This window comes from Ambystoma mexicanum, chromosome 3p (genome assembly GCF_040938575.1).
Source record: "Ambystoma mexicanum isolate Mex_15411 chromosome 3p, UKY_AmexF1_1, whole genome shotgun sequence".
NCBI lineage: Eukaryota > Metazoa > Chordata > Amphibia > Caudata > Ambystomatidae > Ambystoma > Ambystoma mexicanum.
The window spans coordinates 15,946,754-15,966,062 of NC_090925.1; the positions used below are offsets into that span (position 1 = coordinate 15,946,754).

The 19,309-nt window shown below is 48.1% G+C and overlaps 1 protein-coding gene across 2 annotated transcripts in view; it reads right to left on the bottom strand.

The window, feature by feature from the left end:
* The window catches only part of LOC138580079 (zinc finger protein 354C-like), a 153,324-nt gene that overhangs the window by 92,169 nt on the left and 41,846 nt on the right, over positions 1–19,309 (bottom strand). For both annotated transcript variants that reach the window (XM_069650340.1, XM_069650341.1), the window contains exons 3-4: positions 6,782–6,892; positions 5,811–5,924 (exon numbers count right to left, since the gene is read on the bottom strand). In XM_069650340.1, coding sequence (XP_069506441.1) covers positions 5,811–5,924; positions 6,782–6,892 — 225 coding nt within the window. The remainder of the gene's footprint in view (positions 1–5,810; positions 5,925–6,781; positions 6,893–19,309) is intronic.

Genomic DNA, 19,309 nt, shown 5'->3' on the forward strand with positions numbered 1-19,309 from the left:
CCACCTGGTCCTCGTCTCCATGGTCTCTGGGTGAGTGTCTTTTATGCCTCTCAACGTGGCCTGAGTCCCACCCTGCAGCCATCCTCCTCTGGGGCTTTGGTGGTGGATCCTGCCACCTGACCTCTTTTGGTGGAGTCCCCATCCAACTCCTCGGCTGGATGGATGGGATCATCTTCTCACCCATGGACCATAATTCACAAATACTTACACATTCTCCATAAATACTGCAGACCTATTTGGTTGGTCTCATTAAACCATGTGGAACTCTTAAAACTCTCTAAAAATGACAATTACAATTATTTACCAGTAACCTGGCATTGCACATTTGTTCCCCGTTTGTCCTGGTATTTCAAGGACATACTGGTGACTTACTTTGTGCCTTATTTCCAACAAATCACTGCTTTTCACTCTTTACAGCCTTGGTCAAGTAGGTAACAATATACTAATGCATGTACGGTCTGCAAATGGGCTTTGGATCGGTTAGAGATCCTATTATGTTCCTATATGTAAGCTTGGAGATTTTTGCCCTTGCCTCGGGCTCGGTGTAGCAATTACTGCTCTTCACTCTTATAATTCCTGTAGTGTAGATAGTCTTGACTCTTGCTATTATCAGCTATTGTACTAACTTTAGAAACGTTGTGCATCTCTGTGTAAACCCCCCTTTGCTGTTGTATTGGTTATATGTGATATTTTTTAATATTGTAGGCTGCATGCAAAAAAAAGAGATTTATTTTGGGCTATTCGGTGCAGCCTTTAATGTACGCATATATCACTTTTCAGAGGGACTTTCAAGACCCCCCTAGAGCATTCACCCTCTTTGAAACCGATTGCATGCCCACCCTCACCCTTTGCTCTGCCGTCCCCTCCTCAACATCGACAGACCTACACAACCCCCCCTCCCATCACACACACACACACACACACACACACACACACACACACACACACACACACACACACCCGTCCCACCTCCCCCCCCCACCCCCCCCCCTCTCACTTCCACCCAACAAACACTCCTCTTGGACCCACACCTTCTTTCCCCCTGCCCCCTCCACTGCACACTACAAACATTCCACCCACCCCCCACAAACATGTACAGGTACCTTTCTCACCCGCAGCTTTAGTCTACTGGTCTGGCTACATCTGTCAGCCCCTGCATGCACTCGTTTGCGTCGAGGGGCTGCCAGTTCCATTTGAAAGACCACTCTGAGGTCTTTCTAAATCAGTCTTTTCCAATCCACACTGTTTAGCTTACTTATGCCCAAAGCTAGTACTTACCTGTAAATGCTTTCTTTACTTCTAATGAAGAGTATATTTTGCAGTGAATGTACCGCATGGCTAATCTTATTGTAAACTTGTGGGGTATGCAGTGTACCAGAGGAAAGACTCTAACCAGAAGACATTTTTACTGCACAAGTTTTATTTAAATTAAAGAAAACGCCTCACTGACACTATTGCTAAAAGGGGCAGCTCCCTGCGTAACAAACTAAACTAAGGGTGCTTGTCATAATAATAAACCTTGTCCTCTGTCCAAATCCCAACTTCTAAACTGGCCCCACCACTTAGAAAAACAGCGTAAAAGTGTAAGCAGACAGTATAGACTGCCTTCAATGTCATTTACTCTGCCATCTCCCAGTGTTTCCAGGAATCTCTCCAAGTTTCAGTTCCGACAATTAATGAATAGGAGACAAATCTCCTGACTATCAGCTTGTGTCCATCTTGTCAGAGCCCAAATAACGTAAAGGTTTTCCTCCCGAATATAGCATAAACTACCGAGTTCAATTTGATCAATGGTTTTAGATGAAGGGATATTTCTTTAATCCCCCTTCACCAACCATGTGGGTCTCTCCCCACAAGATTCCAGTCTTGCTGGATTCTGGTTTCCCCCTGGGATGATTCCTGACTTGCTTTAAAGGGCCCTCCTGGCTCCCTTGGTTCTCTTGTTCTCAGTTTTTCACTTGATTCGTAGGCGTAGGGGTATGTGAATCCCCTCCTAATATCTTTCTCTTGGTTTTTGTGTGCGGTTTTGAGCCGTTTGGTGGATTGCAAGGCTCGGGTAACCACTCTTATTATTTATGTCTGCCTCCCTCTCTGGACCTGGTTGCCCCATGTAGGGATCTAGACTCTTCGTTCCTTCTCCCATTCTTCCGGTTTGGTCTCTGAGCCCCCACCTTTTCCGAGCAAACTACGAGGTGGCTTCGACCCAGTGACACTGGCGTTCTCCCCAGCTCCTGGGCGTCCCACCTGGAACACAAGCAGGAGTGTTTCTTCATCCTCTGCTATGTTGCTCTAACTCTGGTTTCGCGTAGTGCGAGTGGGTGTGGGGGGACTCGTTCCTCTCTCATTCACCGGGTTTAGTGTGGTTTCCTGGGCTCCAGGCCCACCATATTTTCTGCGCGGTCATGCCTTTCCTCAAAGAATGCTCAGCTCATCCTTGCTGACTCTGCACGGCTCTGTCCCTCGTCGGCCTCTTTTCTTGTTCTCCCTGGCTTCTCATTGGGCCTCTCTGCGGACCTCCTTCCGAATCCTTCTCTGCATCATAGCCGGGCCCGCTCTGCAGTACGGCGTCGCCTTGCAATGACGTTGGTACATCAGAGGTTTGCCTCTACGCATCGCTTCTCCTACTACAATGAGGGGGAAGAGTCCTTTTATTCTTGCTACCAGACACCAAAGAGGTGTGGCAGCATTGCCTTGAGCCAAATGTTCAAATGCACTTTCTACATTATTTGGAGTCCCACAGCTGACAATCACATCCACTTCTGGTATTCCCATATATGCAGACAATGGGCCTCATTACAAATCAGCCGGTCCGGAAACAATGGTAGCGGTAAATCCGCTGCCACCGTTGTTTCCAGCCTGTCTGATTCCGAGTCCTGCAGGCGGGAGGTGTCACTCCCGCCAGGTCTGATCTGGCGAAGTAACACCACCCGCCTGCAGGCGGACATGGAAACACTGGCTCTGTCATAGACGTAACCAGTGTTTCCATGGTCCCCGTCCCCATGGAATCCTATTGGACTCCATGGGAATGGGGCTTAACAGAATCCGCCTCCAGAATTACCGGGTCACCAGGGTTGTGATGCCCCGGTGATTCCAGGAATCACGGAGGCGGAATGGAATTACCAGTCCGGCGGCAGCCTGCCGGATTTTCCGGCACGGCTACTGCCGGATTCGTAATGAGGCTCAATGTCTTTGTTGTAGGGAGTTCCCTACCTAGGGAGGATTTCGCTTAGCGGACTCATCTCCCTAGCGTCAAAGGTGGTGGCTCCCCCAAGGACAAAAGGGACAAAACCTCCAGATTCATCAAAGCATGTAAGGGTTTAAAAAACACCCATCTAATCCTAGATCTAAAGATGGGAGCAAGCTACGGCCATCAAATATTAACACCGCAGTCCTAGTGGGGTCTTTGTAAAAATAAAAGGGTCAATACTAAAATAAACATTGCCAATCCTCACCTCTTAATACAAATAGTGTGGGAAAAATGTTTTATGTAAAAGAAAGAGGTGTTCAAGAAATAATATGTCAGGATATTCAGGCTGTTGGCCTCCCTGCCCCACATTTTCAGCACGACACAGAGTGTGACACAGGGTGGCACACTCGAGCTCAGCACAGTCTCTGGCACATCTAGCACGAGGGTGCAGTTCAAACATTAGTACCGGAGCCTTCCGTGCCAAGGTTTCTTTGCTTTTCAAAGTCTCTTTTTTCAAAGGGCCTAATGCGACAAACAAACAATAAGTTCCTTTCCTTTTAGGATTTCACACATACTCAATTTCTAAGGTGATTCATGGTTCACCCCAGATCCCCCTCAGCCGGGCTCAGATCCGTTTTAACACAATGTTCAATCAGTCTCCCTTCGCCGGGCTCGGACCAATTTAGTTCACTTTAATCCAAACTTGCTTTAATCCAAAGCTTTCAAGTGATCTCCCTCGTTCGGGCTCCAACCACCTTTGTCTACTTTGTCATCAACTTTCTTGGCAGTATCAACATCAAAGACTTTCGATTGTGCACAGGAATTTGCTTGAAATGGCGCAGGACCACTTTGATGCACAGTTCTTTGCAACTCTTTGACCTTTGTTAACTCTTAGTTGATACCTTACAGAGTTTTTGGAATGAGTATGCGGTGCCGGACCACTCTGTCAAAGGTATATGTTATGTCAATAAGTAGGCTCACACAACTGAGGATTGGCAACTCTTAATTTAGCCTCTCGGTAACGACCCCCAGCTGGGGATAACACTCTTAACTGGTACCACTGAAATCAAGAACTTCTGCCTTAGGCTTCATATTCTACCAAGGCGGAACCTGGAACCTAATGACAATGAACAGTGGAATTATGAAAACTATGTACAATGCAATACAAGAAGGTGCAGAACTATGTACAATGCAATACAAGGAGATGCACAGGCCATTATAGGAACTATGTACAATGCAGCAAACAGATGCAAAAGCTTGCATACAAGCACCTCTAACAGTATTGTATCTTGGTTTCAATGTTCAATCACTCATCTGATGTTCAATTTTACTTGCGTTGGTTATCACATGCTTTTCATACACTGTTCGCTTCAGAGCTCATCATACAATGTTGCTGCCTGCAACCTTGGCTTCAACACAGAGCTGTCTGGTATCGGTCTCCCCAACTCACTGGCTGTGCTGATTTCACTGGCTCTGATTTGTTGTTGGAGCCAAGGACAGTAGCACGGCAGCAGACGATTCTCCCCACCTTGATTGTCGACGCAGAAGGTCCCTAGGTACCTCCGACACACAATGCAGGATTCTTCAGTATGGTTTCCTGTTCTGACACCTTCTATTCGAGGTTTTGTGAAAGTAGCAGTTCCTTGTCGAAAAGGTCAAGGGCACTTCCCTCCTTGCGATCCCCTCCATTTCATCGTCTTCTCCTCGTGTTGAACTGCCATCTTGGAACTGCCGTTTCATCGTGTGCTTTGCCTCGCTCAGAGTCTGCTCTTGTGCTCCGCCTTTTATTCATGTGGGGAAGTGTAATGGAAGTCAGGTGTGCGTGATGGTCAGTAATTGCAGGACCCTGCCTGACCATTGTATTGCGACATCTCAGGTATACGACTCGGGTGTTAGTCCATTTTCTCTCATAGCAAGCTGTCCGTGAGAAAGTGTTTGTGTTGTGAAAGGGGGTGGGGAGGTTGAGTTCCTAAGTATCCTACTTGGTAGGGTGGGTTAAAGGTGTTACAGGGAAGGTGATACTGCGTCTCAAGATCCGATGACCCACTCCCACTACCGAAGACCCCTAACCCAGGTGATCCTCCCGCAATGGTCCACCCCCAGGAACTGGATCCAAACCAATTGCCATGCCCTGGCCACCTGGTTGGCAGATCCCCGAGGACTAGTGGGTGAGACACCTTCAGGTTTCTCACAGGAGCAATGAGTTCGTACATATCATTCCGCAAATATAGAAGACATCATTTTGTCCATTATTTGTGATCCCTTATGCTTTAATTGTCATATACATGAGTCCTAATGTTCATTAATAGATTGCTTCAAGCGCACAGAGTTATAATCACATCGGTGTGTTTGTCCGGCATTAGTTGACATGGGGAGCCAAAAGTATCTCTTGGCAGCTGTTGGTATCAAGCGAACAAGGCTCTTCTAGGATACAGGCAGGAGCTAAATTGCTTCCAGTTCCCCTCAATTTTGAACCCTGTAATAGTGTGATCTCCAGAGATTTCTAGCATTTTGTATAGGTTCCCATGCAGAGGCTGACAGGGAGCAAGGCATGGAATTATCCAACACTGCTTGCCTACAACAAACAATATGCTATTTTTAATTAGGACATACTTCTCCTGACCTGTACTGGGGTCATCATAGCTTTCCATTTCTTTAGTCCCGAGAGCAGCCTTCTGAAATGTCTGTCCAGTTCTTTTTCTTCTGGATAATACTGCAGGTTCAGTAGTCACGTCTCCTGTTAAGTTCAGACATCTCTTAGTTTATGCTTTCAGGTGAAAGAATACACACATCTCATGTATTTAAATCCCTTAAGAGCAACAACAATATGTTCATGTATGGGCAGTGCCCAAAAGAAGCAAAGGCACATGAGAGTTAATTCTGCAATATTGTTTACATAGCAGAAAATACTGAAAGTTAGGGAAATTGTGGTGAGAAGAAGAATAGAAGCGAGTGCTATGCAACTATTGGAATGTGATCTCTAGAAGAAAGCATGCTAACCTTTGTATATTGAAAATAAATAAACTGGTAGAGAAGTGGGCATCTGCTGGGCCTCCAAAGCACATTCACGAATAAATACCAAATTAGCGGTTACGAAATGGGACTAAAATGCAGAGGTGTAGCGATTATTGGGGCAGGACTCGGTACGAGAGGGGTGTCCATTGTTGCATAGCAACATCGGCCTACATGTAGGCAGTGAACAGAGGTGGTGGTGGTTGAAGGAAGGTACGTGTTGCATTGTGACATCAGCGAAAATGAAGGCAGTGAGCACAGGTGGTGGTTAAAGAGGGTACATGTTGCATAGGGACATCAGACCACAGCGGTGAGCAGAGATGGTTTTTGATGAAGTGTTGCAAAGTTGAAGATATTGTTAAGTAAGGCAAAGGAGTACGAGGATGCCCAAACGGAGGCTAGAGCGGTGACAGGTTAGGACAGGTTATAAGGGGGCAGATTTCCCCAATATTAAGATTTACTATATTCTGCAGGTAGTGTGAATATGGAGGGGTGTGTGGCGATGAGCAATGCAGTTGTGGCTTATGCAAGTGTGTCCTGGGGTGAGTGTTAATGAAGGTTAAGTATTGTCCGATTACTCACTTGCAGAAGGAACCACATCACTGATTAGCTTGGCCTCCTCGCTGTCCATGTAGCTCAGCTCGTCATGTTCTGTGGGTCTCAGTGAAAAGACTGAGGTGGCAATCAAGGGGCCTATCACAAAAAAAGAAAATGGACATTAATAAGGAACCGACAGCCCATTGTGAATTAAATACACCACAGGGACAGTACAGTGAATAATGTGTGATGAGAACAAACTATGCAGAGGCTGAGTATGTACTAAAAAGATACACTGTAGGGTCGGTTTGAGTGGGACACTCGGAAGTAGGGAAACACCTGCCTGCACAGTCCCTGGGTCGCACACAATGATTGTTGAAGCAAACCTGGTACCCTAAACAATGTTCATTAGGTAATTTTCTACTGCTCAAAAGCCACACCAGACCTCTGCGGATAGGAAACATTGAGCAAACCAGTTACTGAGACATCTGTAGCCTCGGAAACTAGCATGAACACCAATGGGCACTAGCAGGTTGACACAGATGGAACAAAGGCACATCTGAATAGCTGCTCGTAACTGACCGAGACACGTCAGCCTCCATCATTTCTCAGCCACAACCCGTCCAGAACATGAAGACTAGGGACGTTATTCCATACACACCAGACTTTTATTCCTCAAGTTCAAACAACCAAAAGTGTTTGCCACCTTAGGGGAATGCGTCCGCTCATTTCCATATGAGCCGGATCGCTATGGCGCCTGTCGCTAAAACAACTGGTCAGGACTAACCAAGCCCACTCCGTACAGTAACCCTGACAAAATACACCCACAAACTCTGAAGGGCTCAGAACTACACTGTCAGCATTCTCTGTGGAAAGCAGAGCTTCAATCAGGTCCTTTCCTCGAATCCCACGAGTGAGCTCTCACAGACGCATACGCAGAAGCTTGAAGTGGAAGCTGGAGCAGGTCGCAGCTCCTGAGCTCCTGAGCGCTGAGCACGTGGACCCCGGACCCGGTCCGGAGCAGAACCGGACCAGAACCTCGCAGAAACTCGCATGCAACCTTTTTGCGGTGTATGAGCAGCGTGAAGCGGGCCCCCCCGCACACCCTCACTAAGCCCTGTGATTCACCCATACAAGCCCTGTGATTCACCCATACAAGTAAGGACCACGCAAATGTTTTTTTTTCTTCAAAAAAACTCCCTCTTTCCTGGTTACTCTGCTCTACCTGTGTCCTTCTCTACCCCTGTGCCTGCCCCTGCCTGCCCCCACGGGACTACAGACTTTGCATAGATCCAGGCAGGGATGGCCCCACCTTCCCCAGCTAGAGAGCAGCATATGATGGCAGAGGTGGAGTTTGGCAAACGCCGACTGAGGAGCGGCAAATCCTCAGCAGAAATTGGGGTTGGAAAGGGCAAAACCTCTCCAGGTCCAGGTAGCACGGACTCCCAACCACTGCCCCAACCACACATTAACACGGACATGGCCCCAGCCCCCACGGAGTCACCTCTACACGTCCGCCGGCTCCTCCTCCACAAACTCCCACTGCAAGTGTTTCAAACACTTTCGCCGAGGGAGTAGAGGGAGCTACAGAAGAAGCACAGCTGAAGGTGGGCACAACTAAGTCACTGTAACGCTCACCTGAATCCCTCGGAGGCGCAGGTCCGGGGTTGGAGATTTCAGTGTCTTCTAGGGTCACGCGTAGGCCTCTGGTAACACCCTGGATAGACCCTCTCCTCACCGTAATTTTGACCTGGAGGGTGAGGTGTCTGCAAGTAGGAGAACAAGGGGTTAATGAATGTCTGGTTGGCCAATCTGACCTTCCCCTTTTCTGGACTCCCCACGTTACTCGTAGGCTGAATGTGCTCACCTTATATAGGTGAAAGCGGAGCTCTCCATCCTGCGTCTGTGCAGGGGTGCTGATGCCAGTTGCTTCACTGGTTAATCGCCCAGCCTCTTGATTGCAGAGGATGAAGTCAGGGAGCAAGGCCGTCGTTAGCTGCACGAACGGTGATTGCTAGAATATGGAGTTTTATTTATATGACCCCTTAAATGTCTCTCGCCATTGCAGGTCCGGTATGTAATTAAGGTAAGCGAGAAGAATGCCGGAGTTCGTGAAGGCACGTAAGTAAAAGAATGTTATGCGAAGTTAAATGCACTTCTTAATGTCTCTTTTCCCTTTTTTCAGGTAGCCGTAGCTGTCGGCGTGGAGATGGACGCCGAGGTACGTGCCGGAGAATGGGCAAGCCGATCACAGCTAGAAGGCACGTGAGTAGTGATGGCGTACAGTGCCCCTAATGATGTCCTTCTTGTTTTAGCAGGTGCGGACAAACAGCGCCTGACGAAGATCGAGGCGTACGTGGCACAGGTAAGCAGAATAATCACGGAGGTTCACTAACCAATGTCCTTTGTTTCCGCAGGATTGCCGGAGTATGAAGAGTGCGGCACGTGGCCTCGGGATGCTCCAATGGACGAGGTAAGTGCTGCGCTGGTTTTGTATTGTCCTAACCTGGTGTCCTTGTTCTCTTTCAGACGCTGCTGAAGACTGAAGACTGATCTGCCGGGAGGTAAGACTGAAGATTTCTTGTTCACAGATGCAGAAGCTGAAGATTCTCTGGAGCTGACACGGTGAGCGTCCTGCTGCTAGTGCAGAATAACGCGAAGCACGTTGCACTGATCGGGTGTGGTTTAAATAGGCCACTGGAGTGCTTAGGTGTCTCCTTCCACAGCCTCGCCCAGACAAGAAAGAAGTTCCAGCTTCCAGCACAGTTTCAGTATCCAGTCCCAGGGAGTGGTGCTGGCCACACCCAGAAGGTAAAGTAGTTCCAGCCAGGAATGGATGAGGATATCATCCTACAGGTAAGTGAGCAGCATGGTCTGCAGCAGGTAGGTCCACCCAAGCACCATTCCTCTCGATATGAGCCCGGCGCTTCCTGTGCCGGGACTGGGTTCCCTTATGAGCCTGGCGCCACTGGCGCCAGGACAAGGTCCAAAAGGCCCCTGTGGGGACTGGCTGGTGCCTGGAATGGAAGTTGTGACCCTGCTTCCAAGGATGTTGGGCTGGGTCTGACTCCTTGGAGGCAGCGGTCATGACAGCACCCCCCTTCAAGGCCCCTCCCAAGCTTGTCTTCTCCGGAGGCTTTGGCTTGTTGGGAAAAGTCCGATGAAACTTCCTGACTAGACGAGGTGCATGGACATATTCTGAAGGCTCCCAAGATCTCTCCTGGGGGCCAAATCCCTTCCAATCAATCAGGTAGTACAGTTTCGATTTGGAAATTTTGGAATCCAAGATGTTTCGAATTTCAAATTCGAGTTCTCCATCCACCTGGATTGGCTCTGGAGGATTAGTCAAACGGGTTCCGGGTTGCATAGGTTTAAGGAGAGAAACATGGAAAACGGGATGTATCTTCATCCGAGTAGGTAGCTCCAATTTCACAGCCACCGGATTTATCACAGCCGTGATCGTGTAGGGTCCTAAATACCTTGGGTTGAAGGTGCGTGGTCCTTTTAGGGATAAATGCTTCGTGGACAGCCAGACTTGATCTCCTACTTGGTATTGAGGGGCCTCTTTTCGATGTTGATCCGCTCCTTTCTTATACCTTTCCTTGGCTCGTTGAAGGTGAGCTGTGGCTTCCTTGAATGCTTGAGTTATTGTCCCATGCAGATGGTCTACAGCGGGCGTTCCGAGAGCATGAGGTGGATCCAAATTAGAGGTTCGAGGATGACTTCCATACAGCAGAAAGAAAGGGGTTTTTCCAGTTCCTGAATGGATTGAATTGTTGTAGGCGTATTCAGCAATCCAAAGGACATCCTTCCAAGTGCCCTCCGATTGTTGCAACATACAGCGTAGATATTGTTCCAGAGTTTGGTTAGTCCTCTCAGTCTGCCCGTCAGTTTGGGGGTGATGGCTGGTGGAAAGTCGTACATCAATTTGCGCTAAACGACAACAACTTCGCCAAAAATGGGAAATAAATTGGCTCCCTCGATCGGAGATTAACACTGAAGGGAAACCGTGCAACCGGACGATGTTTTCAAGGAATTCTCGGGCCAAAATGGGAGCTGTGGGTAAACCTTTCAGTGGAATAAAATGAGCCATTTTTGAAAAAAGGTCCACGATTACTAGAATTGTGTTATATCCGGAGCAGGAGGGTAAATCCGTGATAAAATCCATTGAGAGAGTATGCCAAGGGCATGGTGGAATGTCTATTGGATGTAGCAGACCTGCTGGTCTTTCCTTTTGACTCTTGTTTTGTGCGCAGATGCCACAAGAAGCCACAAAATCTTTAATGTCTTTTCTCCAAGTCGGCCACCAAAAATGTCTTTTGATTTTCTCTAGGGTTTTGCCCACCCCAGGATGTCCTTCTATTAGAGAATCATGGTAGCAGGTGATGACCTGCTTCTGTAAGTCAACACATGGCAAATATAGTCGTCCTTGGAAATACAATAGATTCTGATCTATCGTAAAATCTTTCCCTTTCAGTTGCCAATTCAATGAATCTTCAGGAGTTATTAGTTGACTGACTTTTGCTTCGATATCTTCAAGGGATAGCGTGTTGATCACTCCCAGTATCTTTTGTTCGGGGATTATTGGTACCGGCTCTGAATTAGCTGTGCGTTCGTCTACCCCTATTCGGGAAAGGGCATCTGCTTTTCCGTTCTTATTGCCTGGCCGATACGTGATCACAAAATCAAATTCCGCGAAGAATAATGCCCAGCGGAGTTGTCTCGAAGATTGGGCCTTGGCTGACTTCAGATACTGGAGGTTGCGATGATCAGTGATTACAGTGACAGTGTGCCGGGCTCCCAGGAGATAATGCCGCCAGGCCTTAAAGGCGGACTTAATTGCCAGAAGTTCTTTGTCCGTAATTGTATAGTTGATTTCGGGGGCCGAAAATTTGCGGGACCAAAATGCCACAGGGTGTAATTGGTGTGTTTCGGGATCTCGTTGTGATAGCACAGCCCCCATTGCGAGGCTGGATGCGTCTGTCTCGACGATATACGGAAGTTCTGGACGAGGATGCTTTAAGACTGGAGCGGAGACAAATTTAGCTTTCAATTCTTGGAAGGCTTGTTCGGCCTCTGGAGTCCACTCGAATTTTTTATTCTTTTTCAGAAGGGCCGTGATGGGTTGAACAACTCGAGAAAATTCTGGAATGAATCTCCGGTAAAAATTAGCGAAGCCCAATATGCTCTGTACTCCTTTCACGGAAGTTGGGGACGGCCATTTGGTGATAGCGTCCACCTTTCTTGAATCCATGTGAACTCCATTGGGTGACAAGATGAACCCCAAGAATTCGACTTGCTTTACATGAAAAGTACACTTCTCCAATTTAGCAAACAAGCGGTGTTGGCGAAGTCTCTGTAGAACCGCTGTGACATGTCTTCGGTGCTCAGCTTCTGAGGATGAGTATACCAGGATATCATCGATATAAACAATTACGCATACATCAATAAGTTCTCGGAAAACGTCATTCATAAAGAACTGAAAGGCGGCTGGTGCGTTACATAGTCCAAAGGGCATTACTTGATACTCAAACAATCCGTATTTAGTGCGAAAGGCCGTCTTCCATTCGTCACCCTCCTTAATGCGTACCAAGTGGTAAGCTCCTCTGAGATCTAGCTTTGTGTATATGCAGGCTCCTTTAACTTGGTCCAATAATTCGGGAATCAGAGGCAAAGGATATCTATTCTTGACTGTAATCTGGTTCAGGGCGCGATAATCGATACATGTTCTCAGGTCACCTTCTTTTTTCGGAACGAAGAACAAAGCTGAAGAAACTGGAGATTTCGAGGGACGAATGAATCCGTTAGCCAGGTACTGGTCCAGGTATTGCCTGAGATGGAGATTTTCTGGCTCAGTGAGAGCATATATTCTACTGCACGGAGGGGTAGATCCGGGTATTAGGTCTATCTGGCAGTTGTATGACCGATGCGGGGGCAAGGTATTGGCCTGATCTTTCTGGAAGACGTCGCAGAACTCTTGGTATTCTGGAGGCAATTGGGGGCTCTCGGAAGCGATGGCTGCTAGCCTGATATCGGGTCGAGGGTAGCAAGTTGGGGCGCATTCTGGAAACCGGATTACCTTGGCTCGCCAGTCTATCTGAGGATTGTGCTTTTCCAACCAAGGAATTCCCAGGATTACTTGAAACTGCGGGGCCTTGATTACATCAAACAAGATCTTCTCCCGATGTCCATCTTGGCATAGCAACATCACTTCCATGGTGGTGTGAGAAACCGGTCCGGAAGCTATTTCTGTACCATCCACTGTAGTGATTATGTCTTTAACCATCTTCGAACATAGAGGAAGATTCATCCTGGTTGCCATATCTTGATCTACATAGTTACCGATCGCTCCGCTATCAATGTATGCTTTAATTGCATGCATGCGATCTGGTCGATCTGGACTTATGAGGACCATAGGCATTACCAAATGCGAGGTCAAGGAACTGGTTTTAACGCTCGGCAAGCGGACCTCTACACTTGTCGGGCGAGGTCGTTTCCCGATTCTGGTTTTTCAGCATTCTTATCGGAAGCTCCTACAGCCTTCTTGACCGGTTTCACTGAACAATCACGAAGGAAATGTCCTGAATTCCCACAGTAGAGGCACAGCTGTAATTGTCTTCTCCTTTCCCGTTCCTTTTGGGTTAATGGTCCTTTAACAACCCCTATCTGCATGGGCTCCACGGAATCAGTTCCTTTAGCGGAGCTCTGAGGTCTTGAAAATTTTTGGGTTTCAAATCTGGAACGATCGGTCTTCCTGTTCTGTAGCCGGTGATCTAATTGGACTACTAGGTCGATATAATCGGAACAATCTTGCGGGGGATTCACCACCTGTGCTAAGACATCTTTAAGTTCTCCACGCAGCCCTCTGTAGAAAAGCGTGGTTCTCTTATCCTCAGGCCACCTAGTCTCAACCACCAGTCTGTTAAAAGATGCTATGTATGCTAGGAGATCCTGATTCCCTTGTCTTAGTGATAGGAGTTCATTGTCCAAGGCCTGCCCCTGTGAGTGTCTTGCGAACAACTTTTCCATACTGGTCTGGAAATCTTGAAAGTTATGGAGGATCGGATCATCTTGTGTCACAAGAGGAACGGACCAATCTGCAGCACTACCGCTAAGATAGGAAAGTACGAACGCTACTTTGGTTTGGTCAGTTGGGAATGCGGCGGGTCTACACAGAAAGTGCAAGCGGCATTGATTGATGAATACTGCAAACCGTTTTGGATCACCTGAAAAACGTTCGGGCGGGGCCAAAGGCACATTCCCTGGCAGATTAATTTGCACCGGATTATTTGAGGTTGTAGGAGTGTAGCTCCCTCCCGAGGCAGGCAGAGGCGTCTGTCCCGCTTGTGTGTGTAGCAACTGTCTGGCCAAATCATCCGTTCGTTCTTTTGAAACGATCAACTCCCTTCGTAAAGCATTTGTCTCTTGGCGGGATGCCTGTACTTCAGCTCTCAGTGCCCCAAGCAATTGGGCCAACTGATCTGTGTCCGAGGTTTCCATTGCGCCTGGGTGGGAATTTTGCGGTAGGCTTCGCGTTCTGTAACGCTCACCTGAATCCCTCGGAGGCGCAGGTCCGGGGTTGGAGATTTCAGTGTCTTCTAGGGTCACGCGTAGGCCTCTGGTAACACCCTGGATAGACCCTCTCCTCACCGTAATTTTGACCTGGAGGGTGAGGTGTCTGCAAGTAGGAGAACAAGGGGTTAATGAATGTCTGGTTGGCCAATCTGACCTTCCCCTTTTCTGGACTCCCCACGTTACTCGTAGGCTGAATGTGCTCACCTTATATAGGTGAAAGCGGAGCTCTCCATCCTGCGTCTGTGCAGGGGTGCTGATGCCAGTTGCTTCACTGGTTAATCGCCCAGCCTCTTGATTGCAGAGGATGAAGTCAGGGAGCAAGGCCGTCGTTAGCTGCACGAACGGTGATTGCTAGAATATGGAGTTTTATTTATATGACCACTTAAATGTCTCTCGCCATTGCAGGTCCGGTATGTAATTAAGGTAAGCGAGAAGAATGCCGGAGTTCGTGAAGGCACGTAAGTAAAAGAATGTTATGCGAAGTTAAATGCACTTCTTAATGTCTCTTTTCCCTTTTTTCAGGTAGCCGTAGCTGTCGGCGTGGAGATGGACGCCGAGGTACGTGCCGGAGAATGGGCAAGCCGATGACAGCTAGAAGGCACGTGAGTAGTGATGGCGTACAGTGCCCCTAATGATGTCCTTCTTGTTTTAGCAGGTGCGGACAAACAGCGCCTGACGAAGATCGAGGCGTACGTGGCACAGGTAAGCAGAATAATCACGGAGGTTCACTAACCAATGTCCTTTGTTTCCGCAGGATTGCCGGAGTATGAAGAGTGCGGCACGTGGCCTCGGGATGCTCCAATGGACGAGGTAAGTGCTGCGCTGGTTTTGTATTGTCCTAACCTGGTGTCCTTGTTCTCTTTCAGACGCTGCTGAAGACTGAAGACTGATCTGCCGGGAGGTAAGACTGAAGATTTCTTGTTCACAGATGCAGAAGCTGAAGATTCTCTGGAGCTGACACGGTGAGCGTCCTGCTGCTAGTGCAGAATAACGCGAAGCACGTTGCACTGATCGGGTGTGGTTTAAATAGGCCACTGGAGTGCTTAGGTGTCTCCTTCCACAGCCTCGCCCAGACAAGAAAGAAGTTCCAGCTTCCAGCACAGTTTCAGTATCCAGTCCCAGGGAGTGGTGCTGGCCACACCCAGAAGGTAAAGTAGTTCCGGCCAGGAATGGATGAGGATATCATCCTACAGGTAAGTGAGCAGCATGGTCTGCAGCAGGTAGGTCCACCCAAGCACCATTCCTCTCGATATGAGCCCGGCGCTTCCTGTGCCGGGACTGGGTTCCCTTATGAGCCTGGCGCCACTGGCGCCAGGACAAGGTCCAAATGGCCCCTGTTGGGACTGGCTGGTGCCTGGAATGGAAGTTGTGACCCTGCTTCCAAGGATGTTGGGCTGGGTCTGACTCCTTGGAGGCAGCGGTCATGACAGTCACCTACCGGGTCGATCCAGCCTGCACCTCCTCGACTCGTGGCACCCGGCACGCACACCGCATTGGCGAGTTGCGCCCCGCCTGAGCCTGTCGGAGGACGGATTCGGCTGTAGCCTGACCAGCCGGGTGTCCCCAAAGTAGTCGAGGCAACGGAAGAATCCACGACCACCAAGAATAAAGTTTCCTCCACTGCCAGCAAGGGCCTATCCAACATGATCAAGTCTTCACAAAACGCTAACCCTGCTACTGGGCACCTGATAACAGCACAGATACACAACAATTTACAAGCAATAACCGGTCTTTCATCACCAGAAACCACTTCTAACCCGCCAATAAGGATCAGCTCAACAGACTCCTCGGACTCAGACCGGGAGGAAGACCGGGTTGAAGAATCCGCACTGCAGGAACCACCAATTTCAGTAGAGGTTGGCCCTCATGCATACGCTGAAGGCTAGGAAGACCATTCTTCCACCCCAGTGAGTCGCGAAAGCGACGGTGAGCCTACGAAGACGCCTACAAAGACCAAGGCCGCCCCTCCGACTCCAAAACAGACTTCCAATGTGCCGTTCAGTGGTACAACGAAAACACCTAACAGCAAAAATGCGGACACCTCTTTGCCAAAGGGAATTAACACCAAAGGAAACTGGAAAACATCAAAAGCAATAACGAGCAGACGTCTCACGAAAAAGCACCGCAGGAGTTGCATTAAACCTGCGGCCAGAACCCTTTCACACCGTTGATTTCATCTTCCTTAAAAGAATACTTCCTCAAGCAACACAAAAGAAAACTTGATCGTGATACAGAATTATCGGACGCTGAGATCCTAGAGGCAATACAGGAGACCCCACCGGCGAATAAATCTCGCAAAACAGACCAAACTGGAACTCCATGCCACCCAACCCACACAACGCCATCTATGAAAGCACAAGCACAAACCAAGGCACTAGAAGTAGAGCCCTTGGGTGACAAACCTGCTACATTGCCTAGGACATCGACGCGAAAGTCACTACCTGCAAAACCCATTGCTGCCTACATTTTTGAACTGGCTAAAGACAGATCACAGCCACGTAACAGCCCGTTTGAAAGCACCATTCCAGGAAACACTGCATTATTAATTCCTAAAGCTACTTCAAAAGACCACGATCCAAATGAAGAATGCTTAGCGTGGACTATTCCGCATCTACTGGGCGGGGATCGGGGACATCCAGCGAGATCACCCGCTGACCCCCGCCCCCTGAAGACCGCCGAGACTCCGACTGGTCGCCTCACCTGAAAAAATACTACCAGACTGGCATTCTCAGCGCTGGGGGCAAACCACCACGCAGACTCCGGCCAAAAATAGGCGACTGAGTGAAATTCCGTCGTCTGCTCAAAAGGATTCTCCCAGTAAAAAAACTGACTTACTCTCACTAATGTCAGCAGTAACCATTGCGCTAGACCCATTCGGAAAACTTTATGAGGCAATTAATGACTCATTAAAAGATAACTCCTCGATGATTGCCACTATGACCTCGAAACTGACATTTGTGGAAGGATATCTAACTGCCCTAGAAATCGACAGAGTACCAGACCCTTCTTGAATCCAAAATTGCCATGCTGGAAGAAAGGCTCAACAAAACAAACCATTGATTACAAAATTCAATGTTCTCAACTGTAAAGGCCACACAAACCTCCGAAGACCTCACGAATCAAGACATGGCACCTATTTTTACTAAAATAAACGTGAGGCCACTCGTCCCAAATCTCTCTGCACCATCAAAAAGGCTCCCAGTAACTGAGCCACAACATAAACAACAGACAAACAAAAACCAACATCAGAGGAAGCAATCGGAAGAAAATAAGGAAGGGACTCAAATAGGTGGAAAACCGACACACGTCTTGCTTGAACTCAGCCATGACACTTCCTCAAACAAAATAACAACGAGAAATGAAGCTCTAGACAAGCCATGTAGTACTACAAAAAGCCCACCCAATCATGGGCGGTCGCCTCGCACCACAGAAGAATTCCAGTCCACCAGCGAACTGATGAACCTGTCACAACACGGAGACTCCGTAGATACACACCTGGACGCACTAAAGGAAACACCCAGGCCTACAGTGATGGGCCATCGATCCCTCGCCGCTGCAAAATCCCTGGTGCGGCAAGATACAAACTAAAAACAAACAAATGAACCCGAAATGCCTGTCCAATACAAGCCTCCAACGACCTCGGCAAGAGACGACAAGCTGAATAAAAAAGTTAACAATCTACCGTCCACACCGACCCAAAGGAGGGACCGGGGCAAACCAACTTAATATGGCAAAGATCACTCTCCATCACTGCACTCACCTACCACAACAACCCTTAACAAGAAAGAAAAGATGGGTAGAAAAATGTTAGACGAAAAACTGAAAGAAACCTCCACCTTCAAACTCGAACAAACTTCAAGTAAGGAAGGATACATAGTACTGAACAGAAAAACAGTCCTGAAATCCAGAAGGAAGTCACCAAAGACCTACACCGATTGGGTTTCAACCTCCTTGAAATACAAAAGCCAGCTACCCGTCAAACTGAACCCGAGTATCCTAGAAGGACATTGTCAACAAGGCGGCACTATACATCGAGGACGGAAGCAATGTACAAACAGAACCAATGGCAACCCAGTCCTAGCTGTCCAGTAAACCGTTAAGACAAAACGAATACGCAACATGAACAACGAGAATGGTAAAACAACGCCAATGCACACCATAGAAGGAACAACCGTCAGGGGCACGACCAAAGTCCAACATACACAAGAATGCGAACGACCTGGATCGACTCAACACGAGCCGAAAGAATCCCCAATCAGAAAGAAAGCAAAACAGAGCGACCAAAAGATCCCTCATTGAGGGAAAATGTGAAATCAAGTCCTCCGGAAAAATCGACAAAGGGCCCGTGGAAATGGTTAACAGACTCTTTTGGTAAAGCACAGAAAAGATATCAGCGACCTTCTAGATCCCGTAGTCACACTGAACAGCCAAAACTTGTCACTGCAAAGACCATCAAGAAATCGATGACGATGGGATTTTGGAACACCAGGGGGCACAAACACCTAACCCGCCCAGTGACATAAACCTGGGGTTATATGATATTATATGCCTCCAGGAAACTTGATTAACCAACAAAACGTTGCTTGACGGGTTTTCCTTTGAACTATAACCAGCATCCAGAGCACTCAGGGGCAGACCGTCATCAGGGCTTTTGACAGCGATCCGCATAGGATCAGGCCTGACCATAAAAAGCAAAATAATGGAAGCATATGGAATGCTCGCAATCCTAACAGAATGGTATCAGACCGACTCTGGGGCCAATACTAGAACTACTTTGATAATCAACCTTTACTAGAACCCCCAAAAAACAACCACTAAAGCATTCTGCAAGTCTGTCGCAAACGCCATCGACACCATCTATGTCGATCACGACGTCGCCAACATCATCATCTGTGGCGACCTGAATGCCAAATGCGAGAATATAGACATGCTCCACACTACTTCATCACAGCGCATCTCTGCTGACGAAAGAGGTCAGGCATGGACCAGATTAATGAT